At 39.0% G+C, this 26,915-nt stretch overlaps 2 protein-coding genes across 5 annotated transcripts; one reads left to right on the forward strand and one right to left on the reverse strand.

The window, feature by feature from the left end:
* Positions 1 to 72: 72 nt before the first annotated feature.
* LOC104112519 (uncharacterized) lies at positions 73 to 5,833 on the reverse strand. 4 transcript variants are annotated; one of them, XM_070197698.1, is made up of 12 exons: positions 5,644 to 5,833; positions 5,461 to 5,553; positions 5,287 to 5,351; positions 5,140 to 5,194; positions 4,199 to 4,288; positions 4,031 to 4,115; positions 3,829 to 3,912; positions 1,774 to 1,958; positions 1,599 to 1,687; positions 832 to 931; positions 702 to 759; positions 154 to 557 (listed from the first exon to the last, which is right to left on the reverse strand). In XM_070197698.1, the coding sequence occupies exons 1-11, from the start codon at positions 5,692 to 5,694 to the stop codon at positions 715 to 717; spliced, it is 942 nt and encodes a 313-aa protein (XP_070053799.1). In that variant the 5' UTR covers positions 5,695 to 5,833; the 3' UTR covers positions 154 to 557; positions 702 to 714. The 4 variants fall into 4 exon arrangements, with proteins under 4 accessions (XP_070053800.1, XP_070053799.1, XP_070053797.1 ...); XM_070197696.1 differs by having other exon boundaries at positions 3,829 to 3,924; XM_070197697.1 differs by having other exon boundaries at positions 386 to 560; positions 706 to 759; positions 3,829 to 3,924.
* Positions 5,834 to 10,537: 4,704 nt separating this feature from the next.
* On the forward strand, positions 10,538 to 11,389 carry LOC138908547 (uncharacterized). The gene has a single exon (XM_070199225.1). The coding sequence runs from the start codon at positions 10,538 to 10,540 to the stop codon at positions 11,387 to 11,389; it is 852 nt and encodes a 283-aa protein (XP_070055326.1).
* The last annotated feature ends 15,526 nt before the right edge of the window (positions 11,390 to 26,915 follow it).

The following is a 26,915-nucleotide window of genomic DNA, read 5'->3' on the forward strand; positions in this document are numbered from 1 at the left end:
GCAGTACTGCTCACGTGATTTCAGAATGTTTATACTGCATTTCATCAATACCTTGTTCTATTGAATTAGATCGATGAGAAAGATGGTACGTATCATACCTCAGAAGAATTATGTATCTACACTTTATATAACCTAATATGGAAGACATATAGATGAGGTTCAGAACTCTGTGAAGCTTCTTTTCTCTTGCAAGAAACCAGTTGGCAATTTTGCTCCCGAGTGTACAGCAATCTTTTCTCGTAGAGTAGTAACAGCTAGTGCACATAAAGAAACAAAAAGTAGGAAGTTCTTGTACTTTCTACAAACTCATCTTCACATCCCATATCTACACATCCCCACTTGTCCATCGAAAACTGTAATTCTCCCTTGCAGTATCTCCTGGAAATTTTGCACTTGTAGAACAGGAACACAGTTTCATGGCCACAACATTGAGCAAATGAACTTGATAGTCATCTTCCAGGTGAAAGATCGCACACAGAATTCTATCCTCTGGGCGCCTAAGCCAATATCAGTAAGCGAGTTTTCACCCATTTACATACGCAAAAACTTCAGCATCCCTGGAACATATTTAAGAAGGCTATATTTATATATTATTAACAACATTGCAAGGTGCTAATAACAAATATGTGCAGGACTAATACAAGTTGTATCAAGATGCCTAAGTCAGAATACGCAATTCAACAGAACTCTCAGATAATTACCTGACCCAGCATCTCACTTTGTCCGAATCAGTTCAAGGGGAACACTTTCTGCTGCGTGCTACAGATGAGGTTGACGACTTTAGACACAGTACATATGTGCAACTATTGACACAGATACAGAGATGCTCACCCATGATCTAAGAGTTTTGAAATTGGATTTTGGATGCAACTTCGATTGCTCTGACTGAAATGTTATTACAATGGTAACTTTGAACTCTAGGGAAAATGGACTGCAAAGATGATTATATCAGCCATTTGGCAACTAGTATAATGGTAAGAGCAGAAAGATAATCCCCACATGTAATGATAAGGCAAGCATGTCAAACAAACCAAAAAGAAAACTTTCCTAGCCTTCGGTCATAGATTTCTGTTGAAAGTTTCACAAATACCCCCATAAAAATATCAGTTTCCATGTGTTCCTCACAAGAACCATCTTCAAATAAAAACACAAAAGGAGCAACTTCTATGGATTGAAATACATTGGGCCAACTCTCTTTTTGTTAATATCTAATTATCAGAAAGTTTCCAGTAAAATCTGCTTTGGGTAACATGAGATAGAGGCCTGCAGTCGGTAATATGAGCAGGGGAAGCTATGCATAAATGAACGAACGCACTCGTCCTCGGTATGGTCTAGAAGAGCAATTTAAATCTGGAACTGACTCATTTGCAAGCATGATTTGGAATCCATCATGCTCTCCATTACATTTATGTACTATGTACCAACGAGATGATACTTTTGAAAGGCCACAAAGGTCTTTGGAATCCATCATGCTCTCCATTACATTTATGTACTATGTACCAACGAGATGATACTTTTGAAAGGCCACAAAGGTCCTAGCAGACAAGAATCTTGGGAATTTGTAAACAAGAAAGATGTAAGTTCGATCAAACACATACCCAGCAAAGATTGACGGACAAGTCAAAAGGCGGGGAAGAATACTGTAGATGGGAAGAGCCAAGCCTCGACATACATCCCCATCAGCTATCTAATAAACAAGACAAGTTTCCTGTACAATATCAGTAAAATAACATGGTATAAAGAATTTCTTGGAAACACAGGAGCAGTCCATACCTGAGTTGTCTGTATCAGAGAAGATTCAGTTGCTATCTTTTCCCCGACCAAAATTGACTCCACTCGCAGCAAGTGCATGTCAATGGATTGGATAGGAACAGCAGATGCTTCAACAGTTAGCTCACCTTCAATAGGATCCGACAAAGAACATAATGTGCATATTTTACCGCTTACCCTGAATCCCCCTATTCACAATAAAAGTTGCAACCATCCAACTGTTAGTCTGTCTTCTATTAATGTGCCACATATCAAGGCATGATAATGGACGCGAAGCATAAAATCAACAAGGGTGTTCTTCCGGGATTGATTTATAAATTATCATGGGATTTTACTATTCCACAGGTTAACTAAGATTAAGAACGATAAAAGTCCTATTGAACATTATGTCAAGTCATATCTTATGATTCTTTTCTTGAAAATCCACATTTCCCAATTCCAAAAAGCACACAGATTTCTAGGATATTCACTGCAAAATACTTTTTGGGCGCATCATTCATCTGATTCATACAATGGTTCTAGTTATCCTCCTCCTACGGAACCTATATAAGTGGATAGAAAATGGTGAGTATAACATGGAGTTCAATACGGCCATCCCATTTTGGAACCGAATGCCCAAATACAGTTCAGAGCTTAACAGGCATTTTCTTGTCCTCCAACAAACACTCATTAAATACGATTTTAAATGGGAAATCAAACAACACCTTACTATGTAGTTATCCATATCATAATCCACCAAGTTTCCTTAGGTTTGGGCATTACGACAAACTTTGTTAAAAGATGTTTTCTTCTTTTTTATGTTTCTGCCAACTTTTGGGATGAGCAAGAGGTTATACAAACCTACTCTCCTAATTGTATCCAGGTTTAGATATAAATGCAAATGTGCAATTTAATAAGAATCTGTTTGCCTGTTCGGAAATGAATTTGCTGATCTATAACAAGTGAACCGGCAAAATACATAGTTTACCCATCAAACTTGCACCGAAATTCCTGTTACACACTTTTTTTTCACGGGTAATCTTTTACACACCCAACCTTTTAAAAGTGTGTCGAAAACACACCTTTTTGATTACGTGTCACTCGCGTGTTTTTCACACATAAGAGGCGAGTGGACAATTCAAATTCTGTGTCTAAAGGCTCATTTTGACGGCACTTGTCCAGCCTTTTCATATTTTCATGTTTCTAAATCTTTTTCTTCATTTTTTAGAATAAAAAGTCCACCATTCTTTTCCATCTTTTTCCATTACTGCACCATTGCCTTCTTCTACCACCATACCACCAAATATTTTTGCCAAGATTTAAAGGAGGATAAAAAAGAAATCAGAGTTTCATATTCAACATAGGAATCGCTGAATAACGGTGTCACGGTTGAGCTACCTGGGTGGCCAAATGCTGAAGGGAAAATTCGTGAAGTTCTTCATATGTGTTTCGTGAGAATTTGTGGGTTCTAATTGGGTCTGTGGAGTTTCTTCCATTTCAGCCATTGATGGGTTGGGAATTTTGGGTTCTTGGTTCTTTTTTGTTTTTACTGTTGTTGGTGTAAGCAATTTTGGTACCCAAACTATATAATCTGTTGGTTAATTTGAAAGAGGGAAGATACAAATACAAGGAATTTTAGGGAAAATATTTAATTGGTAGTGTTGACAGAAATTCAATGTTATCCTAATAATTTGAAAATTAAAATTAAAAATAAAGGTTCATGGTTGCTAGTACAAAATTACTCACTTTGGGTGGTGGGGGAGGGGGGGCAGCCATGGTGGTACAGCTTGGGGAAGATGAAGAAGATGGATATAATTGTAAATTCAAGTTTTTTGAAGTCAATAACACGTGTCACGTTACTATTGGTGCGTGAATACACTTGATGAGAAAAAAGTGGTCAAGTACTGAAGAGGTGTATTTTCGACACATTTTTAAAAGGTTGGGTGTGTAAAAGATTACCCGTGAAAAAAATGTGTGTAACAGGGATTTCGGTGGAAGTTTGATGGGTAAACTATGTATTTTGCCCAAGTGAACCTGATTACTTATCCAAAATAGAAGAAGAAAAGAAACAAGTGTGACCTGATTTTAGCTCTGGAAGTAGTGAATGCCTCTGTGTGTCTTGGGTGATATAAAACATGACCACTTCAGGAGAAATAGGTTTCTCTGGAAGATTCTCTGAATTAGACATTATAGGAAGGTCGATTTAGTGCTGTTCATGTACATGAGAACATATAGACAAACCATACAAAAGACAAGGAAGAAAGAGAGATCAGGTCCAGACCCTTTTCACTTTCAATTATGAACTCCACTGTGGCAGATAGAGACTTGTGTAAGTATCCTCTCGAAATGTCTACAGATGCCAGATACTACATTGGTATAAAATAAACATCAAAACAAGAAAGCTGAAACAGATTGTTATAGGACACAGCAAATTCCTGTCAAAATTTACCTGAATGCTAATGTCCCCACCATGATATGTTTCATAAAGTTTTTCCAAAGGTTCTTCTCCTGGATCTTTCAACATGAAAGAAAATGGAATCTGCGGAGGCAACAAAAAGAATAATCAGGGACTCGAAAGTAGTAAGCAAAAGGAAAAAACAACCACAATGAATGGCTCAAGAAGAATAGTTTATAACTAAATATAGAGTCATATAGAACATAGCAATGAAAGAGTTGCATTTCACTGATCGAGCATTTTTTCACTGGACCTAATCTTTTAAATTTGTGCCTCAAGTGTAATATTCTGAAGATTCCTCCTTCGCTTTCACAGACTTCCTTGAATCATTATGTCACTTTCAAAGCCCAAATCTCCCTAAGACTGTACGTTTGCTGATAAGTATCAGCAATGACGCGTAATACTACTGCCTTGTTTAGCTGGTAGACGAGGAATTGATTTGATTTCCCCTGATTCCTGGGGGATTTTTGTTTCTCTACTGCTGTTTATAACTACTTCTTTTCTGACATCACCGACCACCGGAACAATTTAAGGTGATTCTTTTTTTGATAAGGAACAATTAAGGGGATTCTTGTTTCTTTTTTGGACAAAATATTGGGGGTAAGGGACGAATAGAGGAACCTTTATCGTCCAGTTGACCCAGATATCAGCAGTTTATTCTTAAAAAGGTGAACTACTTGAGAGATAGAAAACGCGTCATAGAGTGTTAGACCACAACCAAGTACCACACAAGCATTTTCACTTAACCATGTGCGAATGCTGAGTTTTCTATTTTTTTTTGCATAACTCCCTTCTTCTTCTAGTTCTCATATCAGCAATTTTCTTTGAGGGGAAAACTCAAACCTTGGCATGTGCTACCAGATAGGAAGCACCTATTTTTGCGCGCGCGGGGGGGGGGGGGGGGAGGGGGAGAGCATAAGACAGCAAAAACATACCTCTGTAGTACCTGAGCTGATCTTACCAGATTTTAGGACCTCAACAGTCTTATTCCTACAATTCCCCCGAAAGAACAGGAAATGGTCAACCAATTAGAAAAACCCAAATAAAACTTTCTAGAGCACAGATTAAGCAAGCATGCTTACAGTATTGGAATAGGCTTAATAACGCCATAAATAGATTCAATAACTCCCGCTGATCCTCCTCTAACCTGAATGTCAACTTTTTAATTTTAACATATGAATAAGCTAAAGCATAAGACTGAATTTCTTTCAATATGTATTGTACCGAAATCAAAAAAGTATATGAGGAATAAGAACCTGCAAGTTGACTGAAGGGTTGACATTGAGTCGAATGCCTTGGTGAGAAATCGAAGAAGAGAGCTTCGTTACGATTTTGCCTTCCACTGCTTCCTGAAAATTGCAGTTTATTTCGTTAACAATAACTGAAGTACAAGAAAAATACTTACTTTTCTTATTTATAATTTGCATAATTTCGTGTACATTAGGGCGATAGATGCGACTGGATCGGGAAAGTTTGATTTCTACTGACATGACGACAAAAAACGACGACGAGGAACAAAGCTGCTGAGAGCAAAAAAAACCCGGCACTTGTCACCGGAGTTGTCGCCGGTGTTGGTTTGCAAATACCCGCCACAATGTTAGGCCTTCATCTCAACGAACACATTTCAAGTTCGAGTCCAGGCCGGTGGAGCATTTTTATTGAGCTCTGCAGAAATGCGATTTGGTCAGCGATTATAAATTGCATCCCAGAATGCGACTTATAACTCGCATTAGACGAATCTCGCCTTCTGTGTTATTAGTGGCATTACAAATGCAATTTATATGTTGCATTTATAACTGCTAAATCAGGTATGTGCCGTTTATGATCAAACTAGTTTATTTGTCCGTGCTTGGCGCGACCACTAAAAATATATTTGTAAAAAATGAATAAAATCAGAAATATTAAGCATTTTTAATGACACTAATTTTCATACCTTCAACACTATGTATGTTACAAGTTTGTCATGGAAGGATAATTGTCCCTACATCTACAAAGTGATTAATTTGTATATGTAAAGTTGATATGTATTTCTTAATCAATTATCTCTTTGATTTTCTAAAAAGCTTAAGAAGTTTAAGAAATTTGTGTTCTTTTTAACAGAATAATAAATGTCTTTATTTAATATATGCATATCTAAGTATGTTTTTATTTAAATCTTGTTCGGATGTTTCTCCTTATATAAAAAAAGAATGTAAAATTATAATACAGATAAGAAAAATTAAAATACGAACAAAGAAATTTGCACATGATGAAACAATAATTTAAAAAAAAAGGAAGTTGCACCCACTTAGGCCGTTGGCCGTTTCTCTTGAAAAACACAACGATTTCATAGAGGAAAAGATGATTTTTTAGATGTGATCATGTAACATACTGCATTTGGGCGTTAGGATACGTCGTAGTAAATCCATATAAACTTGAAGGGATTAAGGTTTCTAATGTGGTTATAGAAAATTTATGACAGTATTAATAAAGATCTCGTAATTTTGACAACATTTTAGTAAAGATTTGATAAGTTTGTTTTTATGTAGTTATTGTTATTTTTACTTTTCTCATATGCATTAAATTAAGTACATGATATGCGGAAGTTTATAAATGAGATTTTTCTTTATTAGAAAAATAGAAATTATTTTCTCATAAAGTGAGAAAGTTATTTTTTTATCGTTTTAAGAACTTATAGTAGAAAAATTTGTATTTTGATATTATGTTGGGAAAAATTAGAATTTGATATGATATATTTTTTTTAATCAATGTCCTAACCTTTATAAAATATTAACATATTTATTTTATTACCAAATATAATAATTACCAATTAATAGATAAGTTTGTAAATAACATTAGCTACTTATTTTACTAGATAGGTACTAACTTTTTTTGGAATAAAGTATTTTATCAAAGTAGTTATAGTAATCTGTTTAAGAGACTTCCTAGTGCTACGTGACAGGTGATGATATTTTACTCAATTAGAAAGTAGTGGAGTTGGTAGGACAAATCATTTCAATATATATATATATATAAATACACTTCTTCTATATATATATATATATACTTTGACTTCTTCTACACTAAGAAATAGACTTTTATAATAGTTTGGTGATGGGATGTATTTCAGCCGAACATATCCTCTATGTACATAGTGTTTAAGACACTTTATCATTGGAAAAGGGGGAATCGTTAGATACATATATTTACACTCCAGCAACTACGTGAGAGAAACTCTATCTTGCTCATCCCTTTTTCCCTAAAGCAGTGAAGTGCTCAAAGTTTCCTTCTACGTACAGCTTCTCTATATTTTCATACATTTGGTTAAGGTAAGTTTTATTTTAAGGCATATAATTATTGAGAACCCGCGGGACGGTGATCGAAAGCCGTGAGTTCAAGTCATAATAATTGTATAAATAGGTTATGGGCTCCTTTCATATGGTATGGAAATTGGTGGTGGTGTGGTAGCTCGTGTAGAGCTTGGTTGTTGTTAAAAGAAGGTCGGGTGTAGAGTACACCATTGTATAGAGCCTCGGGAGCTTGTCGCTCTTTGATTGCTTGGCGATAGTGTTGGCATAGCGGTAGTTTTTAGTTGATGGTGGAGTTGTGTTGTTAGTATTATACTTTGTGAATTTGAAAGAAGAAAGTGTATAAAGCTATTATATACGAGCGTATATTGGTTGTTGTTAGCTATAATAACTTGTGGGAAGTCATATAAATAGGGGAGGTGCTGCCCGTTTTATTATAAAATAGGTCGTGGTCGACATATAATAGTTACGACGCTTAAAAGATAACGATAGTATCGTTTCTCTTATTGTAGACTAAGGAGTCGTGACCTTTGCATAGCTTGAGGTTGGGCAGTATATACAAGGTATGTGAGGCTATCCCTTTCTTTCTTTTGCATGGCTCCGATTGTGCGTAACATAAACGGACGAGCTTCCAAAGATACTCTACTCATAGAAGCTAGCAGTACTTACACTGTTTCCCTTCTTATGGAAAGATTCATATTGATGTTGCTTCTCTTATTTTTATGTACCAAATATTGTTAGTATTCCCTGAATCCTATAATATGTATGATGGCAAGTTAGATCCTTTAATAACGTATACGAAGGTTGCCGACCTTACGTCACTCCGAAAGGATCATAATGTGATTCCATAAGTCTAGCATACATTATATGTATGTACCTATTTTACTCTACCGATTTGCGCTATAGTCGGTCGGGTATGACACCTATTGTGCAACCACTGATCAGTTAGGTTTTACCGAGCCTTATGATGGCCGGGTACGTTTTTACCGAGCCTATTACGGCCGGGTACGATATGATGATGATGATGCCTACAAAGGGGTACATATATATACATATATATATATATATATATATATATATATATATATATATATATATATATATATATAAAATCATGCATTTCATGTCAGTCGCCCTCAGAGGCACTCAGATGTTACAGGTGGTATTTTCTCTATCTCTCTTTACATTACTGTTCTTAATTATGTTATCCTGCCTTACATACTTAGTACTTTGTTCATACTAACGTCTCTTTTATTTGTGGACGATGCACGTCGTGTTGCAGGTCCTGATAGAAAAGTAGATGAAGCTTCCCCACCACGGTAGACTGCTCAGTTCAACGTTATTGGCGAGACCCCTTCTCTGGACTTGCCGTGGTCTTGATATGCATTTTTGTTATAGACGTTATGGGTAGGTCGGGGCCTTGTTCCGACAATAGTCTAGCACTTATGTTTCTTTAGAGGCTCATAGACAAATGTCGTCTCATGTATAGTTTTGGATAGCCTTATCGGCCCATGTTATATATGTTTATGTCGTTATCTATCATTGTTGGCTGTTTGTGATTCATGTCTATCATTTATGTTGACCTCGTTGGACCTTACACATAATAAGAAAGGTTAGATAAAATGTACGTCGGTGCTCGACAAGTATGGCCGGTGTTACCAGTCATGACCCTCCAGTTTGGGGTCGTGACAAACTTGGTATCAGAGCAAGTCTGTCCTAGGGGTTGTCTATTAGCCGTGTCTAGTAGATGCTTGATTATGGATGTGTACTGCGCCACATTTATAATCAGGAGGCTACATGAAATTTAGGGTTGTTACCTTCCTTCTGAATCTAGATAGTGCGTTAGAGCGGAGTCATAAGTGTTCATCTCTAATATTCACCTTGTTTTCTTTCTGCGATGCCTTCGACTGGAAAGCAGACGGATCGTATACGGATTGATACAGCTGCAGGATAGGGTACCAGTCAGTTTCCTCTTTCTAGAGTGGGCCAGAATGAGGCTCAGAGCGAGATGTCGTCTCAGACCTCATGTACTTAGCCCCCTCGAGATGAGATTAGGATAGATCCAGCACCTTCAGTTCCTTCGTCTGGCACTACAGACCAAGATATGCGGAGTGCGATGCAGTTATTGACTAAATTAGTAGCTGCTCATGCTCAGATGCAGAATTCCGGTGTTGCTAACAGACCCGTTAGTGCGAGAGTTCGTGATTTTATTAATCTAGACCCTCCAGTATTTATCGGATCAGACCCCAAGGAGGACCTGCAGACTTTTATTGATCAATTTCATCGTACACTATGGGTTATGCACGCTAGTGATACTGAGGCAGTAGAGTTGTCTTCTTATCGATTACGGGATTTAGCGGTTTTCTGGTATGATAATTGGGAGAGATCCAGGGGTTCGAATGCCCCTCCAGATATGTGGAAGGACTTTTCTGAGGCCTTTCTTCGTCACTACTTGCCAGTTGAGATACGACGAGCTAGAGCTGATAAGTTCTTGAACCTTCGGCAAGGTAATATGAGTGTGCGAGAGTATAGTATGCAGTTTGATTCCTTAGCAAGGTATGCTCCCCATATGGTGGCCGAGATGAGCGATAGGGTGCACCTGTTCGTGAACGGGTTGGGACCACATCTGATAAATGAGTGCACGACAGCCTCCTTGATGGAGGGCATGGATATTTCCCCTATTCAGGCTTATGCCCAGACACTGGAGGATCGTAAGCGCGAGCAGATGGCAGATAGGGAGCAAGATAGGGGCCAACATAAGAGGGCAAGGTCCGCAAGGTATTCTGGTGACTTTAGGCTCCAATCTTCGAGGCGTTCAGCGCCACCCGTAGCTAGTACTCCTAAATAGTTTCAAAGGCCTCGGTACGATCGATTTAGCTATTCTGGTTCAGGTCAAAGTTCGCGGGCATCTGGCTCTCAAGATCATAGGGATAATAGTCAGACGAGACCCCCAATACCCCGTTGTGATCAGTGCGGCAAGGCCCACTTTGGACTGTGCCATCGAGGTTTCGATGCGTGCTATTCTTGCGGACAGCCTGGCCATATGATGTGGGATTGTCCTAACAAAGGAGGTGGTGGTATGGTGCAACCAACTGGATCTGTCTCTGGTTCTTCCTCATCAGTTCGACCTCCAACACGGGGTTTTCAACAGTCGACATGTTGTGGTAGAGGTAGAGGTGCAGTGCCAAGTTCGAGCGATACACAAAATCGAATGTATGCTCTAGCAGGTCGACAGGATATCGAGTCATCTCCTGATGTTGTCAAAGGTATATTGTCTGTGTTTTCTTATGACGTATATGCGCTGATTGATCCGGGATCTACATTATCATATGTTACACCATTTGTGGCTAATAAGTTTGGCATTGAACCTGAATTAATAAATAAACCACTTGCGGTATCCACTCCAATAGGAGATTCTGTGATTTCTAGAAGGATATATAGAGGTTGCACAATGATAATTTGTAGTCGTCAAACCTCGGCGAACCTATTTGAATTAGAAATGGTTGATTTTGATGTGATAATGGGAATGGACTGGTTGGCATCATGTTATGCAAACGTTGATTGTCGTACAAAGATGGCTAGGTTTCAGTTTCCCGGTGAACCCATTATTAAATGGAAGGGGAACATTGCTACACCGAAAGGTAGGTTTATTTCATATCTAAAGGCAAGGAGGATGATCTCAAAATGTTACATTTATCATCTCATTCGTGTTAGAGATGTGGAGGAGAAGCCGCCTACACTACAATCAATCCTCGTGGTTAATGAATTTCTAGAAGTTTTCCCAGATGAACTCCCAGGCCTTCCTTGTAAAATGGAGATTGAGTTTAACATTGATGTGTTACCTGACACTCAGCCGATCTCTATCCCTCCGTACAGGATGGCCCCAGCTGAGTTGTGAGAGTTGAAGACACAATTGAAGGACTTGCTGGATAAGGGCTTCACTAGGCCTAACACTTCACCTTGGGGTGCGTCGGTCTTGTTTGTGCGGAAGAAAGATGGGACGTTAAGGATGTGTATCGATTATCGACAGTTGAATAAGGTTACTATAAAGAACAAGTATATACTTCCAAGGATTGACGACATGTTTGACCAACTCCAGGGTGTTAAGTATTTCTCCAAGATTGACTTACGTTCAGGGTATCATCAGGTGAGGGTTAAGGAGAAAGATATTCCGAAGACGAACTTTCGAACAAGATATGGGCACTTTGAGTTCTTGGTGATGTCATTCAGGCTAACAAATGCCCCAACAACTTTTATGGATCTCATGAATAGTGTATTCAGACCCTATCTTGACGTGTTCGTGATCGTATTCATTGATGATATTCTAGTGTATTCTCGTTCGGAGGCGGAACATGCGGGCCACTTACGGATAGTATTACAAACCCTTCAGGATCGTAATTTATATGCTAAGCTCTCCAAATGTGAATTCTGACTGAACTCAGTAGCATTCCTTGGCCATGTGATATCTGACGGGGGTATTAGTGTCGACACTCAGAAGATCGATGCAGTGAAGAATTGGCCGAGACCTACAACACCGTCAGAATTCTGCAGCTTCCTGGGGCTAGCAGGATATTATAGGCGGTTTGTAGAAGGGTTTTCCTCTATATCAGCACCATTGACAAAGTTAACACAGAAAGCTACTAAGTTCCAGTGGTCTGACGTTTGTGAACGTAGTTTTCAGGATCTAAAGAATCGATTGACATCCGCGCCAGTGTTCACTCTCCCAGAAGGAATAGAAAGTTATGTAGTATATTGTGATCCCTCAGGTATAGGTTTGGGGTGCGTATTGATGCAATGTGGGAAGGTGATTGCTTATGCATCGAGACAACTGAAAAAACATGAAAAGAATTACCCGACTCATGACTTGGAATTGGATGCAGTAATATATGCTTTGAAGATATAGCGACACTACTTATATAATGTCCATGTTGAAATCTACACAGATCACAAGAGTTTACAATACATCTTCAAGCAGAAGGAGTTGAATTTGAGACATCGTAGGTGGCTTGAATTACTGAAAGACTATGATGTCGAGATATTGTATCACCCCGGTAAAGCCAATGTTATGGCAGACACTCTCAGTCGTAAGTCAATGGGAAGCTTAGTACACATTGAGGCAGGTAGACATGGGTTGACTAAAGAGCTTCATCAGCTGGACAATATGAGAATCGGATTATTAGACTCTGATGACGGAGGTGTTACTGTACAGAATACATCGGAATCATCTTTGGTAGCCGAGGTAAAAGCACACCAATATGAAGATCCTACCTTAGTACGATTGAGAGAGGGCATTCAACATCGTAAGATTACGGCTTTCGAGATTGGAGGAGACGAGGAACTGAGATACCAGGGCCGATTATGTGTGCCTAATATGGCAGGGTTACGAGAGAAGATTATGATTGAGATTCATCAGTCCCGATATTCCATCCATCCCGGCTTGACAAAGATGTATCATAACGTTAAGGAGTAGTATTAGTGGGATACCATGAAGAAGTCTATTGCAGAATTTGTAGCCTAGTGTCCTAATTGTCAACAAGTAAAGATCGAGCATCAGAAACCTGGTGGATTGATTCAAAATATAGAGATTCCGACCTGGAAATGGGAGGTGATAAATATGGACTTCATTATTGGATTACATCACTCTTATCATAAGTTTGACTCCATCTGGGTGATAGTTGATCGACTTACAAAATCTGCCCATTTTCTGCCAGTTAAGACAACTTACAAGGCTGAAGATTATGCAAAGTTGTATATCAAGGAGATTGCTAGGCTTCATGGTGTGCCGGTATCTATTATATCAAACCGAGGAGCTCAATTTATAGCTAACTTTTGGAGGTCTTTTCAGAAGGGTTTAGGCACACAAGTGAATCTCAGCACTGCATTCCATCCGCAGACTGACGGACAGGATAAACGTACCATTCAGACACTTGAAGATATGCTACAAGCATGTGTTCTAGATTTCAAGGGGAATTGGGATTACCATCTTCCACTCATAGAATTAGCCTACAATAATAGCTACTATTCCAGTATTAAAATGGCCCCGTACGAGCAACTGTACGGGAGGAGATGTAGATCACCAGTTGAATGGTTCGAAGTCGGTGAAACAGAATTATATGGGCCAGATTTGATTCGCCAAGCCATTGAGAAGGTGAAAGTGATACAAGAGCAACTGAGGACGGCACAAAGTAGGCAAAAGTCTTATTCCGATGTCCGATGTCGTGATCTGGAGTTTGAGGTTAGTGATTGGGTTTTCCTGAGGATCTTATCGATGAAAGGTATTATGCGTTTTGGGAAGAAAGGTAAGCTGAGTCCGCGGTATATCAGGCTATATAAAATTCTTCGACGAATTGGACAGGTTGCTTATGAGTTAGAATTGCCATCCGAATTGGAATTTGTCCACCCGGTATTCCATGTATCTATGTTGAGGAAATGTATTGGAAACCTTTCTCGGGTCGTCCCTATCAAAGATGTACAAGTTAAGGAGGATCTATCATATGAAGAAGTGCCAGTGGCTATATTAGATCGACAAGTCCGCAAGCTGAGAACAAAGGATATAGCCTCCGTCAAAGTATTGTGGAGGAACAAGAATAAGGAAGAAATGACATGGGAAGCAGAAGAAGAGATGAAGTCTGGATACCCTTGCATGTTCCAGATGAAAGGTTCTTAATAGCTGACCCTTACATATACTCTTCACATCGTACGTGTATCCTAAAGCATTTTCTGTTTGTCCTTAGATAACGAGGATGCTGGGAGAACGCAAAATGCAACGGAAATTGAAACGACTCTATGAGGTAAACAATAGCCTGAGAATACTCTTCCTTAACACCAAATGGTGATACACAACTAATGTACATATCTATAATGCTCTGTATAGCCTTGTGAGGCTGCATGTCGGGTTTAACTGCTTACAGGTTTGGCTAGCGTCTATTTTATATGAGCTAGACTCCCCATAAACTCTTACATTCGAGGACGAATGTTCCTGGGGGGGGGGGGGGGGAGGATGTAACATACCGCACCTGGCATTAGGATACGTCGTAGTAAATCCATATAAACTTAAAGGTATTAAGGTTACTCATGTGGTTATAGGGGATTTTTGACTGTGTTAACAAAGACCCCGTAATTTTGACAACCTTTTAGTAAAGATTTAATATGTTTGTTTTATATAGTTATTGTTATTTTTACTTTTCGGATGTGCATTAAATTAAGTACATGATATGCGGAAGTTTATAAATGAGATTTTTCTTTATTAGAAAAATAGAAATTATTTTCTCATAAATCGGGAAGTTATTGTTTTATCGTTTTAAGAACTTATAGTAGAAAATTTTGTATTTTGATATTATGTTGGGAAAAATTAGAATTTGATATGATATATTTTTTTTTAATAAATGTCCTAACCTTTATAAAATATTAACATATTTATTTTGCTACCAAGTATAATAATTACCAATTAATAGAGAAGTTTGTAAATAACATTAGTTATTTATTTTACTAGATAAGTATTAACTTTTTTGGAATAAAGTATTTTATCAAAGTAGTTATAGTAATCTCTTTAAGAGACTTCCTAGTGCTACGTGACATGTGATGATATTTTACTCAATTAGAAAGTATTGGAGTTGGTAGGACAAATCATTTCAATATATATATATATATTCCAAATACTTTGACTTCTTCTATACTACGAAATAGACTTTTGCAATAGTTTGGTGATGGGATGTATTTCAGCCGAACATATCCTCTATATACATAGTGTTTAAGACACTTTATCATTGGGAAAGGGGGAATCGTTAGATACATATATTTACACTCCAGCAACTACGTGGGGAGAAACTCTATCTTGATCATTCCTTTTTTCCAAAAGCAGTGAAGTGCTCAAAGTTTCCTTCTACGTACAGCTTCTCCATATTTTCATACATCTAGTTAAGGTAAGTTTTATTTTAAGGCATGTAATTATTGAGAACTCACGGGACGGTGATCGAAAGCCGTGAGTTCAAGTCATAGTAATTGTATAAATAGGTTATCGGCTCCTTTCGTATGGTATGTAGATTGGTGGTGGTGTGGTAGCTCGTGTAGAGCTTGGTTATTGTTAAAAGAAGGCTGCGTGTGGAGTACACCATTGTATAGAGCCTCGAGAGCTTGTCGCTCTTTGATTTCTTGATGATAGTGTTGTCATATCAGTAGTTTTTAGTTGATGTTGGGGTTGTGTTATTATTATTATGCTTTGTGAATTCAAAAGAAGAAAGTGTATAAAGATATTATATACGAGCGTATATTGGTTGTTGTTGGATATAATAACTTGTGGTAAGTCATAAAAATAGGGGAGGTGTTGCCCGTTTTATTATAAAATAGGTCGTGGTCGACATATAATAGTTACGACGCTTAAAAGATAACGATAGTATCGTTTCTCTTATTGTAGACTAAGGAGTCGTGACCTTTGCATATCCCTTTCTTTCTTTTGCACGACTCCGATTATATGTAACATAGACGGACGAGCTTCCAAAGATACTCTACTCATAGAAGCTAGCAGTACTTACATTGTTTCCCTTCTTATGGAAAGATTCATGTTGATGTTGCTTCGCTTATTTTTATGTACCAAATGTTGTTAGTATTCCCCAAATCCTATAATATGTATGATGTGGAGTTAGATCCTCTAATAACGTATACGAAGGTTACCGACCTTACGTCACTCCGAAAGGTTCATAATGTGATTCCATAAGTCCAACATGCATTATATGTATGTACCTATTTTACTATACTGATCTGCGCTAGTCGGTCGGGTATGGTACCTATTGTGCAACCACTGATAAGTTGGGTTTTACCGAGCCCTATGATAGCCGGTATATTTTTACCGAGCCTATTACGGCTGGGTACGATATGATGATAATTCCCACAAAGGTGTACCATGTCAGTCGCCCTCAGAGGCACTCATATGTTACGGGTGGTATTTTCTCTATCTCTCTTTACATTACTATTCTTAATTATGTTATCTTGCCTTACATACTCAGTACTGTGTTCGTACTGATGTCTTTTTTATTTGTGGACGTTGCATGTCATGCTGCAGGTCCTGATAGAAAAGTAGATGAAGCTCCCCCACCACAGTAGACTGCTCAGTTCAGCTTATTGGCGAGACCCCTTCTCTGGACTTGCCATGGTCTTGGTATGCATTTTTGTTATAGACGTTATGGGTAGGTCGAGTCCTTGTTTCGACAATAGTCCAGCACTTGTGTTTCTTTAGAGGCTCATAGACATATGTCGTCTCATGTATAGTTTTGGATAGCCTTGTCAGTCGGTTTTGTTGTATATAGCTTTACGATATCCTTGTCGGCCCATGATATATGTGTTTATGGCGGTATCTATCATAGTTGGCTGTTTGTGATTCATGTCTACCATTTATGTTGACCTTGTTGGACCTTACAGATAATAAGAAAGGTAAGATAAAATGTACGTCGGTGCTCGACAAGTATGGCCAGTTACCAGTCATAACCCTCCAGTTTGGGGTCGTGATAGATCATTGACGAGCGCAAAACACAACATAAAATTATTGCTAGCTAGTCAAAGATAGTATAGATTAATTATCGTCTCCACAGGGATTATATTTAAATAATGTTCGAATAATCTCCAGTTGATTACTATCCAGAAAAATTAATACTTGATTTGATGACTATTACTACGATTAACTAATAAAAATTTAGCAAATAACAATTGATCACAAAAGACAACATATGAGCAACGAAGAAATATCAATGAGGGAAATAAGGGTAATTGACTAGATAGGTGCAAGATAATTGACTGGGGATCCAATTCTTGAGTTAATTCACTCTATAATACGGTTGATTCAATTCAACCGATAATCAGGTTACACTTAAAGTTAATGTTTCTTAATCAATTAAGTGTTAATTTCAGTATTACTCCAATTGAAGCACGGTAAACAATTGCAACAATAAAATGATGGTTATGATATAAAGGATAACTTCTCACGAATATTTTTCTATTTTCTAGTTCGATTAACAATTCAAGAAGCTCTTTCGATTGCGTATTTGAATCATGAATTTAAACTAGAGCATAAGATGTAAAGAAATTCAATATGAAACTCCTCTTTCGATAAAGCAAAATAAGAAATAACTCCACAATACAAATTAAAACTCTATCAATTAATTCTAACAATTATCAAGAATTGAATCCCTAATCAAGTTATCGAAATATCGTATCTGTCAATACCCTAATGGAAATTACTCCATAGCAATAGAGTAAGATATCTCAATAAGGTTCAAAAATAAAGAAAACATCAATTCTAATGATTCAATACAAACTCCCATATTACACCAATTGCAGGTTGAAATATTGATGAATTCTTGAGTCTTCTTGCATTGGTTGGTTCTCCAATCTTTCGTAAGTCAAAAGTCCACCCAAAATCGTATTTTTGGTGTATTTATACTATATAGAAACAAACCTGGACGAAGCTACCCTTTCCTAGCCGAACCGAAGTAGGAAACTACTCTGTGATTTTTGTACACCCGCGTCGCGCCATGCGGTGCGCTTGTGAGGAAATCTAGAGAGCTCGCCAAAAAAATCTATCATACCAAATTTGCACTGCCGCGGCGCGCTTGGCGTCGCCCCATGCGGCGCGGCTGTGCCTTTTTCTCAGAGTAAATTCTCTCATTCAATTTTTGACATCCAGACTTGGTGCTCGATCCCCGAACGTGATTCCGGCTTAATTTCTTAGGTTTCTACTCAAACTTCAAAGCATTTAGCTCTAAATTACCCGAATAGCTCAGAATCGTTTCCTGCAAGGTATAAAACACGTAATAAGTGTAATTCACTATCATTTAAGCTCAAACACACGCAAAATACATTAATTAAAGTGTAATACTACGGCTAAAATACGGATTTCTAGCCTACCATCAATCATCTGTTTTAAGAGACTTTTAAACTCAATTCTTGTCCTTCGTAGTCGCTTGAAAATGGTTTTGCTTAATATATTTAAAAGAAAACAGAAAAAAAAGAGGATCCGATCTTACGTATTGGTATGAATTCCTGCATGATATTTTTACGGTTCTTGCTTTTGTCACTTCCTTTAGTGGAAATCAACTACCAAGTTTTATTTTTAGTAATATTATACGTTGAGTGTTCCAAGTTGGCATATTCCTTAAAACTCTTTTAGAACTATTCAACGATATATGTATTTATATGTGTTTTGACAAAGTACATATATGTGATGACTCAAAAGGTCATCTTTAAATTTAATAATTATTTCGGTGATCTAAGACCTCGAAAAGCACTATTTATCATTCTTCGACTTGCGTGCGCAATCCGTATAATTTTTCGGAAAGTTTTATATGAAAAATTGATTAAAATATGAAATAGAGCCTTAAAACTCAAATGAGTTGACTTTGGTCAATATTCTGAGCAAACGGACTCGGATCAGTATTTTGACAGTTCCAGTAGGTCCGTATTATGATTTAGGACTTGGGCGTATGCCCGAAATTTAATTTGGAGGTTTCTAGCTTGAATTATCGCCAGTTGGCGAAAACTAGAAGCCTAAAGGCTTAAAGATTTCAAAGTTTAACTACAAATTGGATTTTATTGATATCGGGGTCGGATTTGAGTTCTAAAATTTTTTATAGGTCTGTTATGTCATTTATGACTTGTCTGTCGAATTTGGTGAGAAACGGAGTTGATTTGATGTGATTCGGACGTTCGGTTGTGAAAATAGAAGTTTTAAAGTTTTCTTTAAAATTTCATTTGATTTGGTGTCCGATTCGTAATTTTAGGTATTAATTTGATATTTTGATCGCGCGAGCGAGTTCGTATGAGGTTTTTGGACTTGTGTGCATGTTTGGTTTGGAGTCCCGAGGGCTCGGGTGAGTTTCGGATAGCCTACGGACCATTTGAACGTTGAGAAAAATCTGGTTTTTAGCTTCTCCTGTCATCTGGCATTGTGCTTCGTGATCGCGAAGCCATTTCTACGATCGCGAAGAGGAAAGTTGGATTGGCACATTTTGTGCTTCGCGCTCGGGACCGAGGGCACGCATTCGCGAAGGGTCGAAGTGCAAAGCTTTGCGTTCGCGATCGACGCCTCGCGTTCACGAAGAGGAAATGAGGCAGAAGCTGGGGCACTCAAATTTGTTCTTCGCGTTCGCATGAAACGGTTAGCGATTGCGTAGGTCTACTGGGTTATGCTTCGCGTTCGCGTATGGGATGTCGCGTTCGCGTAGTACAAATTGGCAGCCTGCGCAAATTGTGCTTCGCGATCGCGAAGGGTGAAATGGACCTGGGCAAAAGTTGTTCTACGCGATCGCGAACGAATTTTCGCAATCGCGATAAGTAAAAATCTGGGCAAACAGAACTTAAGTTCGAGAAATGGGATTTCGACCCATTTTCCACTATTTTAGATTTTGAGCTCGGGTAAGACGATTTTTGGGTGATTTTCACGGAAAAATATTAGGGTAAGTATTCCTTATCCTATATTGATTATATTTCATGATTTCATACTCATTTACATCATGAATCCGTGAATTTATGGAAGAAAAATCAGATTTTTATAAAATCTTCCAAAAATGTAAAATGAAGATTTGAAAGCCAATCCGATGTCGGAATTCGATAATTTTTATATGGTTGAACTCTTATCGGAACGGGTGTTCGAATTTCACGAGTTTTTTCAGGATTCGAGACGTGGGTCCCACTGTTGATTTTTAAAATGAATTTCGGAATTTTATCCGAAAAATTTATAAATTCATATGGATTTAATTCCTACGAATTTGTATTGAGTACATTGAATTGTTTATGACTAGATTTGAGGATTTCGGACATAAATTCGCGAGGCAAAGGTTTATTGGATTCTTGAAATTTGGTTGCGAAGCGAGGTAAGTGTCGTGGTTAACCTTGACTGAAGGGAATAGAACCCTTAAATTATTTGTTATGTGAGATGCATGTGTATGATGTATAGGCAAGGTGATGAGTGTCTATATGTCGTCAAATTAATTGTTTGCATAATTACTTGAAAACTCATAAATCGTTTTAAATCATGAATTAATTATTATATTTGTTGTTTCACTCATATTCCTTGTCAAATATTAATTCTTGAATTCCTGCAATAATTGTCATATGCTTATTTGACTTCACAACAACAACGACCCAGTGAAATCCCACTAGTGGGGTCTGGGGAGGGTAGTATGTACGCAGACCTTACCCCTATCCCGAGGGAGTAGAGAGGCTGTTTCCGAAAGACCCTCGGCTCAAGAAGACGAAAAGAGACAATATCAGTATCACCAATAGTAACCATAGGAAAAATAACATCATGAAAATGAGAAAGTAGATGCAAAGCAAACGCGATAGATAATTCATAGACCCGACACTATGGAAAACAAAAGAGTAGTAAGACACAACCTTGCCACTAGTTGACATCGACAAAAACCCTACCAGACTAGCTTCACAAAGGTACGAAGTAAGGGAGACTCAACTATATACCTCCTAACATACAACTCTAATACTCGACCTCCACAACTTCCTATCAAGAGCCATGTCCTCGAAAATCTGAAGCCTCGCCATGTCCTGCCTGATCTCCTCTCCCCAATACTTCTTAGGCCGTCCTCTACCTCTTCTCGTTCCCTCCAAAGCCAGCCGCTCACACCTCCTTACTAGGGCATCTGGGATTCTCCTTTGTATGTGTCCGAACCATCTGAGTCGCGCTTCCCGCATCTTGTCATCAATGGGAGCCACGCCCACCTTCTCCCGAATATCTTTATTCCTAATCTTATCCATCAAAGTGTGTCCGCATATCCACCTCAACAATCTCATTTCTGCTACTCTCATCTTTTGGATATGTGATTTCTTAACAGGCCAACACTCAACTTCATACATCATGGACGGTCTAACTACCGCTTTATAAAACTTACCTTTGAGTATCGGTTGCACTCTCTTATCACACAAGACTCCAGATGCTAACCTCCACATGCTTATTTGACTTATGTGTCTTAATTGATATTTGACATGTAGCATACTAAATATTAAACTGCCTATTTTCTCCATGATTTCTATAATTAATTGCTAATTGTCATTGTTTGTTCATAAATAAATTATAATTATTGCGTTCCTTAATGCTTAATAGTTTCTCATTAAACGTGGTATTTATTGGAGTAATTTCTATTACATTTATGAGTTGTTCAAATATATTGGAGGATCGGGTTGCACGCCACAACGAAAATGAAAGTAAATATATTGGAGGATCGGGTTGCACGCCGCAACGAACTTATTTAAAAGTCTATATTGGGGGATCGGGATGTACGCCGCAACAGACTTATTTAAAGTTTATCTTGGGGGAACGGGTTGCACGCCGCAATGGAAACAAGTTGAGGGATTGTGACTGCCGAATTGATTTCAATTATTAAAATTATTTACTGGTCTTACTGCTATTCCCGTTATTATTATTATTATTATTATTATTATTATTATTATTATTATTATTATTATTATTATTATTATTATTATTATTATTATTATTATTATTATTATTATTATTATTATTATTATTATTATTATTATTATTATTATTGCGTACATGTTAATGTAAGCGACCTGCCTTAGCCTCGCCACTACTTCGTCGAGGTTAGGCTCGGCACTTACCAGTACATGGGGTCGGTTGTACTGATACTACACTCTGCACTTCTTGTGCAGATTTCGGATTTCAGCTACCCATAGGAGGCTTGAGGTATAACTGCACAACGTCCACAGTTCTAAAGTCCCCATCTACTTTATTTTAGCTATGTGTTTGCTTTCAGAAAACTTTATTTTATTCAGACCCTTATTTGTATCATTCTAGAAGCTCATGCACTTGTGACTCCAGTTCTGGGATGGTATTTAGACATCGCTGTTATTATGGATTATTCACTACATTTCAAACTTTACTTCTGCATTTGTTTCTTTGTTATTAATTAATTTAAAATTATTTTAAAAATGGCTAATATTATTCTAATGTTGGCTTGCCTCGCAAGTGAAATGTTAGGCGTCATCATGGTCCCGAAGGTGGGAATTTTGGGTCGTGATATTTGGTATCAGAGCACTACTTTACATAGGTCTCACGAGTCACGAGCAAACTTAGTAGAGTCTGAAGGATCGGTACGGAGACGTCTGTACTTATCTTTCAGAGGCTATGAAGTTTAGAAACAATATCACTTCTTTCTTATCCCGTCGTGCGATTTTATTCTATCATCGATAATTGAACCATTCTATTCTTATTCTCTTGCAGATGGCGAGAATACGTAATACATCTACAGACGGACAGGGACCAGAGCCCCCGATGGTAACTATAGCCAGGGGTAGAGGTCGAGGCCGAGGTCGTGCTAGAGGCCGAGGCAGAGGTAGGGCTCAGTCTAGAGCTTGAGCAACCACATATGTTGTAGAACCTCAGGTGGATCTTCAGGAGGAGGTTCTAGTATAGACTGTACCAGTTGGACTAGTTCAGGTCCCGCAAGGATTCATAGCTACTCCAGTGCTTCAGGACGCTCTAGTCTGTTTGGTCAGTCTTATGGAGGGCGTGGCCCAGAATGGTATATTTCCAGTGGCACCGACCGTCTCACAAGCTGGGAGAGGAGCACAAACTCCCACTACTCCCGCTCCAGAGCAGATGGCTCCCCAAAATCAGCCTCCCGTAACCCCGCCAGTTGGGGTAGTTCAGCCAGTTGTTGCGGTACAGATCGATGATAGGCCCGCCATGTCTTTTGAGGCCTTATTGAGACTAGATAAGTTTACTAAGCTCTTTCCAGTTCACTTCAGTGGTACACCTTCTGAGGACCCACATGATTATCTTGACCATATGAGGTGTTGCGATACATGGGTATAGTTGAGACCAATGGGGTTGATTTTACCGTATTTCAGATGAAGGGATCCGCCAAGAGGTGGTTAAGAGATTATACATTGACCAGACCAGTTGGATCGCATGCACTTACCTGGGAGCAGTTCTCGCAGCTATTTCTGGAGAAATTCCTTCCTATCACACTAAGAGAGGATTACCGTAAGCAATTTGAGCTTCTATAGCAGGTCAGTATGATGGTTACTCAGTATGAGTCCCGTTTTATGGATTTAGCCTGTCATGCTCTCCTTTGATTACCTACTGAGGGAGAGAGAGAGTGAGGAGGTTTATTGAGGGACTCACTCACCCTATTAGGCTTCAGATGGCCAAGAAGACCAGAAGTGAGATTTCCTTTCATACGGCTGCTAATGTCGCGAGGAAGATCGAGATGGTTCTTGCACAGGAGAGAGGGCAGAGGTCTGACAAGAAGCCTCGTCAGTTCGGTGGTTTCAGTGGTGTCTCGTCTGGAGGCAGGGGTAATTTTGGTAGGGGTCATCCTCCCAGACCATTTCATTCAGCACTTCAGGCATCTCTCGGTGCTTCAGGGAGTCATGGTCCTATTATGCCTTACTCTGGGTAGCCAACATTTAGTGTACATTCAGCTCCTATCAGTAAACCACCACTCCAGAGTCACTACGACGGTTATTTGGCCCGTTCGGGTCAGCTTTGGCTTCAGCAACCACGTCATCAGAATGGGTGTTATGAGTATGGGAACATTGGTCACATCAGGAGATATTGCCCTAGGTTGTTGAGTAACAGATCTCGGCAGGATTCTCGTGCCATCATATCGGCACCGGTTATTTCACCGCCTGCTCAACCGGCTAGAGGTAGGGGTCAGGCAGCTAGAGGTGGAGGTCAAGCCATTAGAGGTGGAGGTCAGACCGTTAGAGGTGGAGGCAAGCAATTTAGAGGCCGTCCCAGAGACACAATTCAGAGTAATGGGGCCCAGCCCCGATTTTATGCTTTTCCAGCTAGGCCTGAGGGCGAGTCATCTGATGCTGTGATCACAGTTATTATTCCAGTTTGTCATAGAGATGCTTCAATTCTATTTGATCCAAGATCTACTTATTCCTATGTGTCCTCCTATTTTGCTTCATATTTGGTTGTGCCTCGTGATTCTATGAGTGCTTCTGTATGTGTATCTACACCGGTGGGAGACTCTGTTATAGTAGACCATGTCTATCATTTGTGTGTGGTTATTATTGGTAGTCTTGATACTATTGTGGATCTTCTACTTCTTGATATGGTAGATTTTGATGTCATCTTGGGTATGGATTGGCTGTCACCTTATCATGCTATATTGGATTGTAATGCCAAGACGGTGACCCTAGCCATGTCGGGGTTACCTCGGTTAGAATGTAAAAGAACTCCTGGTCATTCTACCAGCATGGTTATTTCTTATACGAAGGCTCGGCGTATGGTCGAGAAAGGGTGTCTAGCCTATTTGGCTTATATTCGCGATTCCAGTGCGGATGTTCCTTCTATGAACTCAGTACTAGTTGTTCGTGAATTTCCAGAAGTATTTCCTGCAGATTTGCTGGGGATGCCACTCGACAGAGATATTGATTTCTGTATTGATTTAGTTCCGGGCACGCAGCCCATTTCTATCCCACCATACTGTATGTCCCCGTCAGAGTTGAAAGAATTAAAGGAACAATTACAAGACTTGCTCGATCAGGGATTCATTAGACCTGTTGTCTTGCCCTGGGATGCACCAGTATTATTTGTAAAGAAGAAATATGGTTCAATGTGAATGTGTATAGATTATCGGCAGTTGAACAAGGCTACTATCAAGAACAAGTATCCACTGCCAAGAATTGATGACTTATTTGATCAACTTCAGGGTGTCAAGGTGTTTTCAAAGATCGACTTGAGGTTTGGTTACCATCAATTAAAGATTAGGGCATCTGATATCCCTAAGATAGCTTTTCGGACTCGGTATGGGCATTACGAATTCCTAGTGATATCATTTGGGTTGACAAATGCCCCAACAACATTTATGGATTTGATAAATCAGGTGTTCAAGCCTTATTTGGATTCCTTTGTGGTTGTGTTCATTGTTGATATCTTGATTTACTCCAGCAGTCGAGAGGAGCATGAGCAGCATCTTCGGAGTATGCTCCAGACTTTGAAAAATAATCAGTTATATGCTAAATTTTCAAAATGCGAGTTTTGGTTAAACTCAATTACCTTTTTGGGGCATGTTATATCGACAAAAAGGCATAAAGGTGGATCCTAAGAAGATTGAGGCTGTTCAGAATTGGCCTAGACCTACTTTAGTTACAGAGATTCGGAGTTTCCTGGATTTGGCAGGTTATTATCGTCGGTTCGTGGAAGGGTTTTCATCTATAGCAAGCCCATTGACCAGACTGACCCAGAAAGGTGTCCCATTCAGATGGTCAGATGAGTGTGAGTTGAGCTTTCATAAGCTCAAGACTGCTTTAACTACGGTGCCAGTGTTGGTATTACCCACAGGTACATGATCTTATATGGTGTATTGTGATGCATCTCGCGTTGGGCTTGGTGCAGTATTGATGCAAGATGGCAAGATGATTGCATATGCGTCGCGGCAGTTAAAAGTTCACGAGAAGAATTATCTTGTTCGTGACTTAGAATTGGCAGCCATTGTTCATGCGCTGAAGATTTGGAGGCATTACCTCTACGGTGTCTCGTATGAGGTATTTACTGATCATCGTAGCCTTCATTATCTGTTCAAACAAAATGATCTCAATTTGAGGCAGAAAAGATGGCAGGAGTTGTTGAAAGACTATGATATCATCATTTTGTATCACCCTGGAAAGGCTAATATGGTGGCCGATGCTTTGGGTAGAAAGGCTGTGAGTATGGGCAGCCTTGCTTATATTCCGGTTGGTGAGAGACCGTTAGCTGTAGATGTCCAGACTTTGGCTAATCAGTTCGTGAGGTTAGATGTTTCGGAACTCGGTCGGGTTTTAGCTTGCACAGTCGCTCGATCTTCTTTTAATGAGCGCATCAGAGGGCGACAACATGATGATCCTCATTTACTTATCCTCAAGGATACGGTGCGGCACGATGATGCCAAACAGGTTGTTGTGGGGGAAGATGGAGTTCTGCGAATGCAGGGTCGTATTTGTGTCCCTAATGTGGATGGGCTTCGTGAATTAATTTTGGAAGAGGCCCACAGTTCCAGGTATTCTATTCATCCAGGTGCCGCCAAAATGTATCAAGATTTGCGGCAACATTATTGGTGGAGGAGAATGAAGAAGGATATAGTTGCATATGTAGCTCGGTGTCTGAATTGTCAGCAAGTTAAGTACGAGCATCAGAGACCTAGTGGTTTGCTTCAGAAATTAGAAATTCCTGAGTGGAAGTAGGAGCGTATCACTATGGATTTTGTTGTTGGGCTCCCACAGACTCAGAGAAAATTTGACGCAGTTTGGGTCATTGTGGATAGGTTGACCAAGTCAGCACATTTCATTTCGGTGGCAGTTACCTATTCTTCAGAGCGGTTAGCTAAAATTTACATTCGCGAAATTGTCCGCCTTCGCGGTATGCCCGTATCTATTATTTTAGATTGAGGTACGCAGCTGTATAGTGTGAG

Source organism: Nicotiana tomentosiformis, chromosome 3 (assembly GCF_000390325.3).
Source record: "Nicotiana tomentosiformis chromosome 3, ASM39032v3, whole genome shotgun sequence".
Classification (NCBI taxonomy): Eukaryota; Viridiplantae; Streptophyta; class Magnoliopsida; order Solanales; family Solanaceae; genus Nicotiana; species Nicotiana tomentosiformis.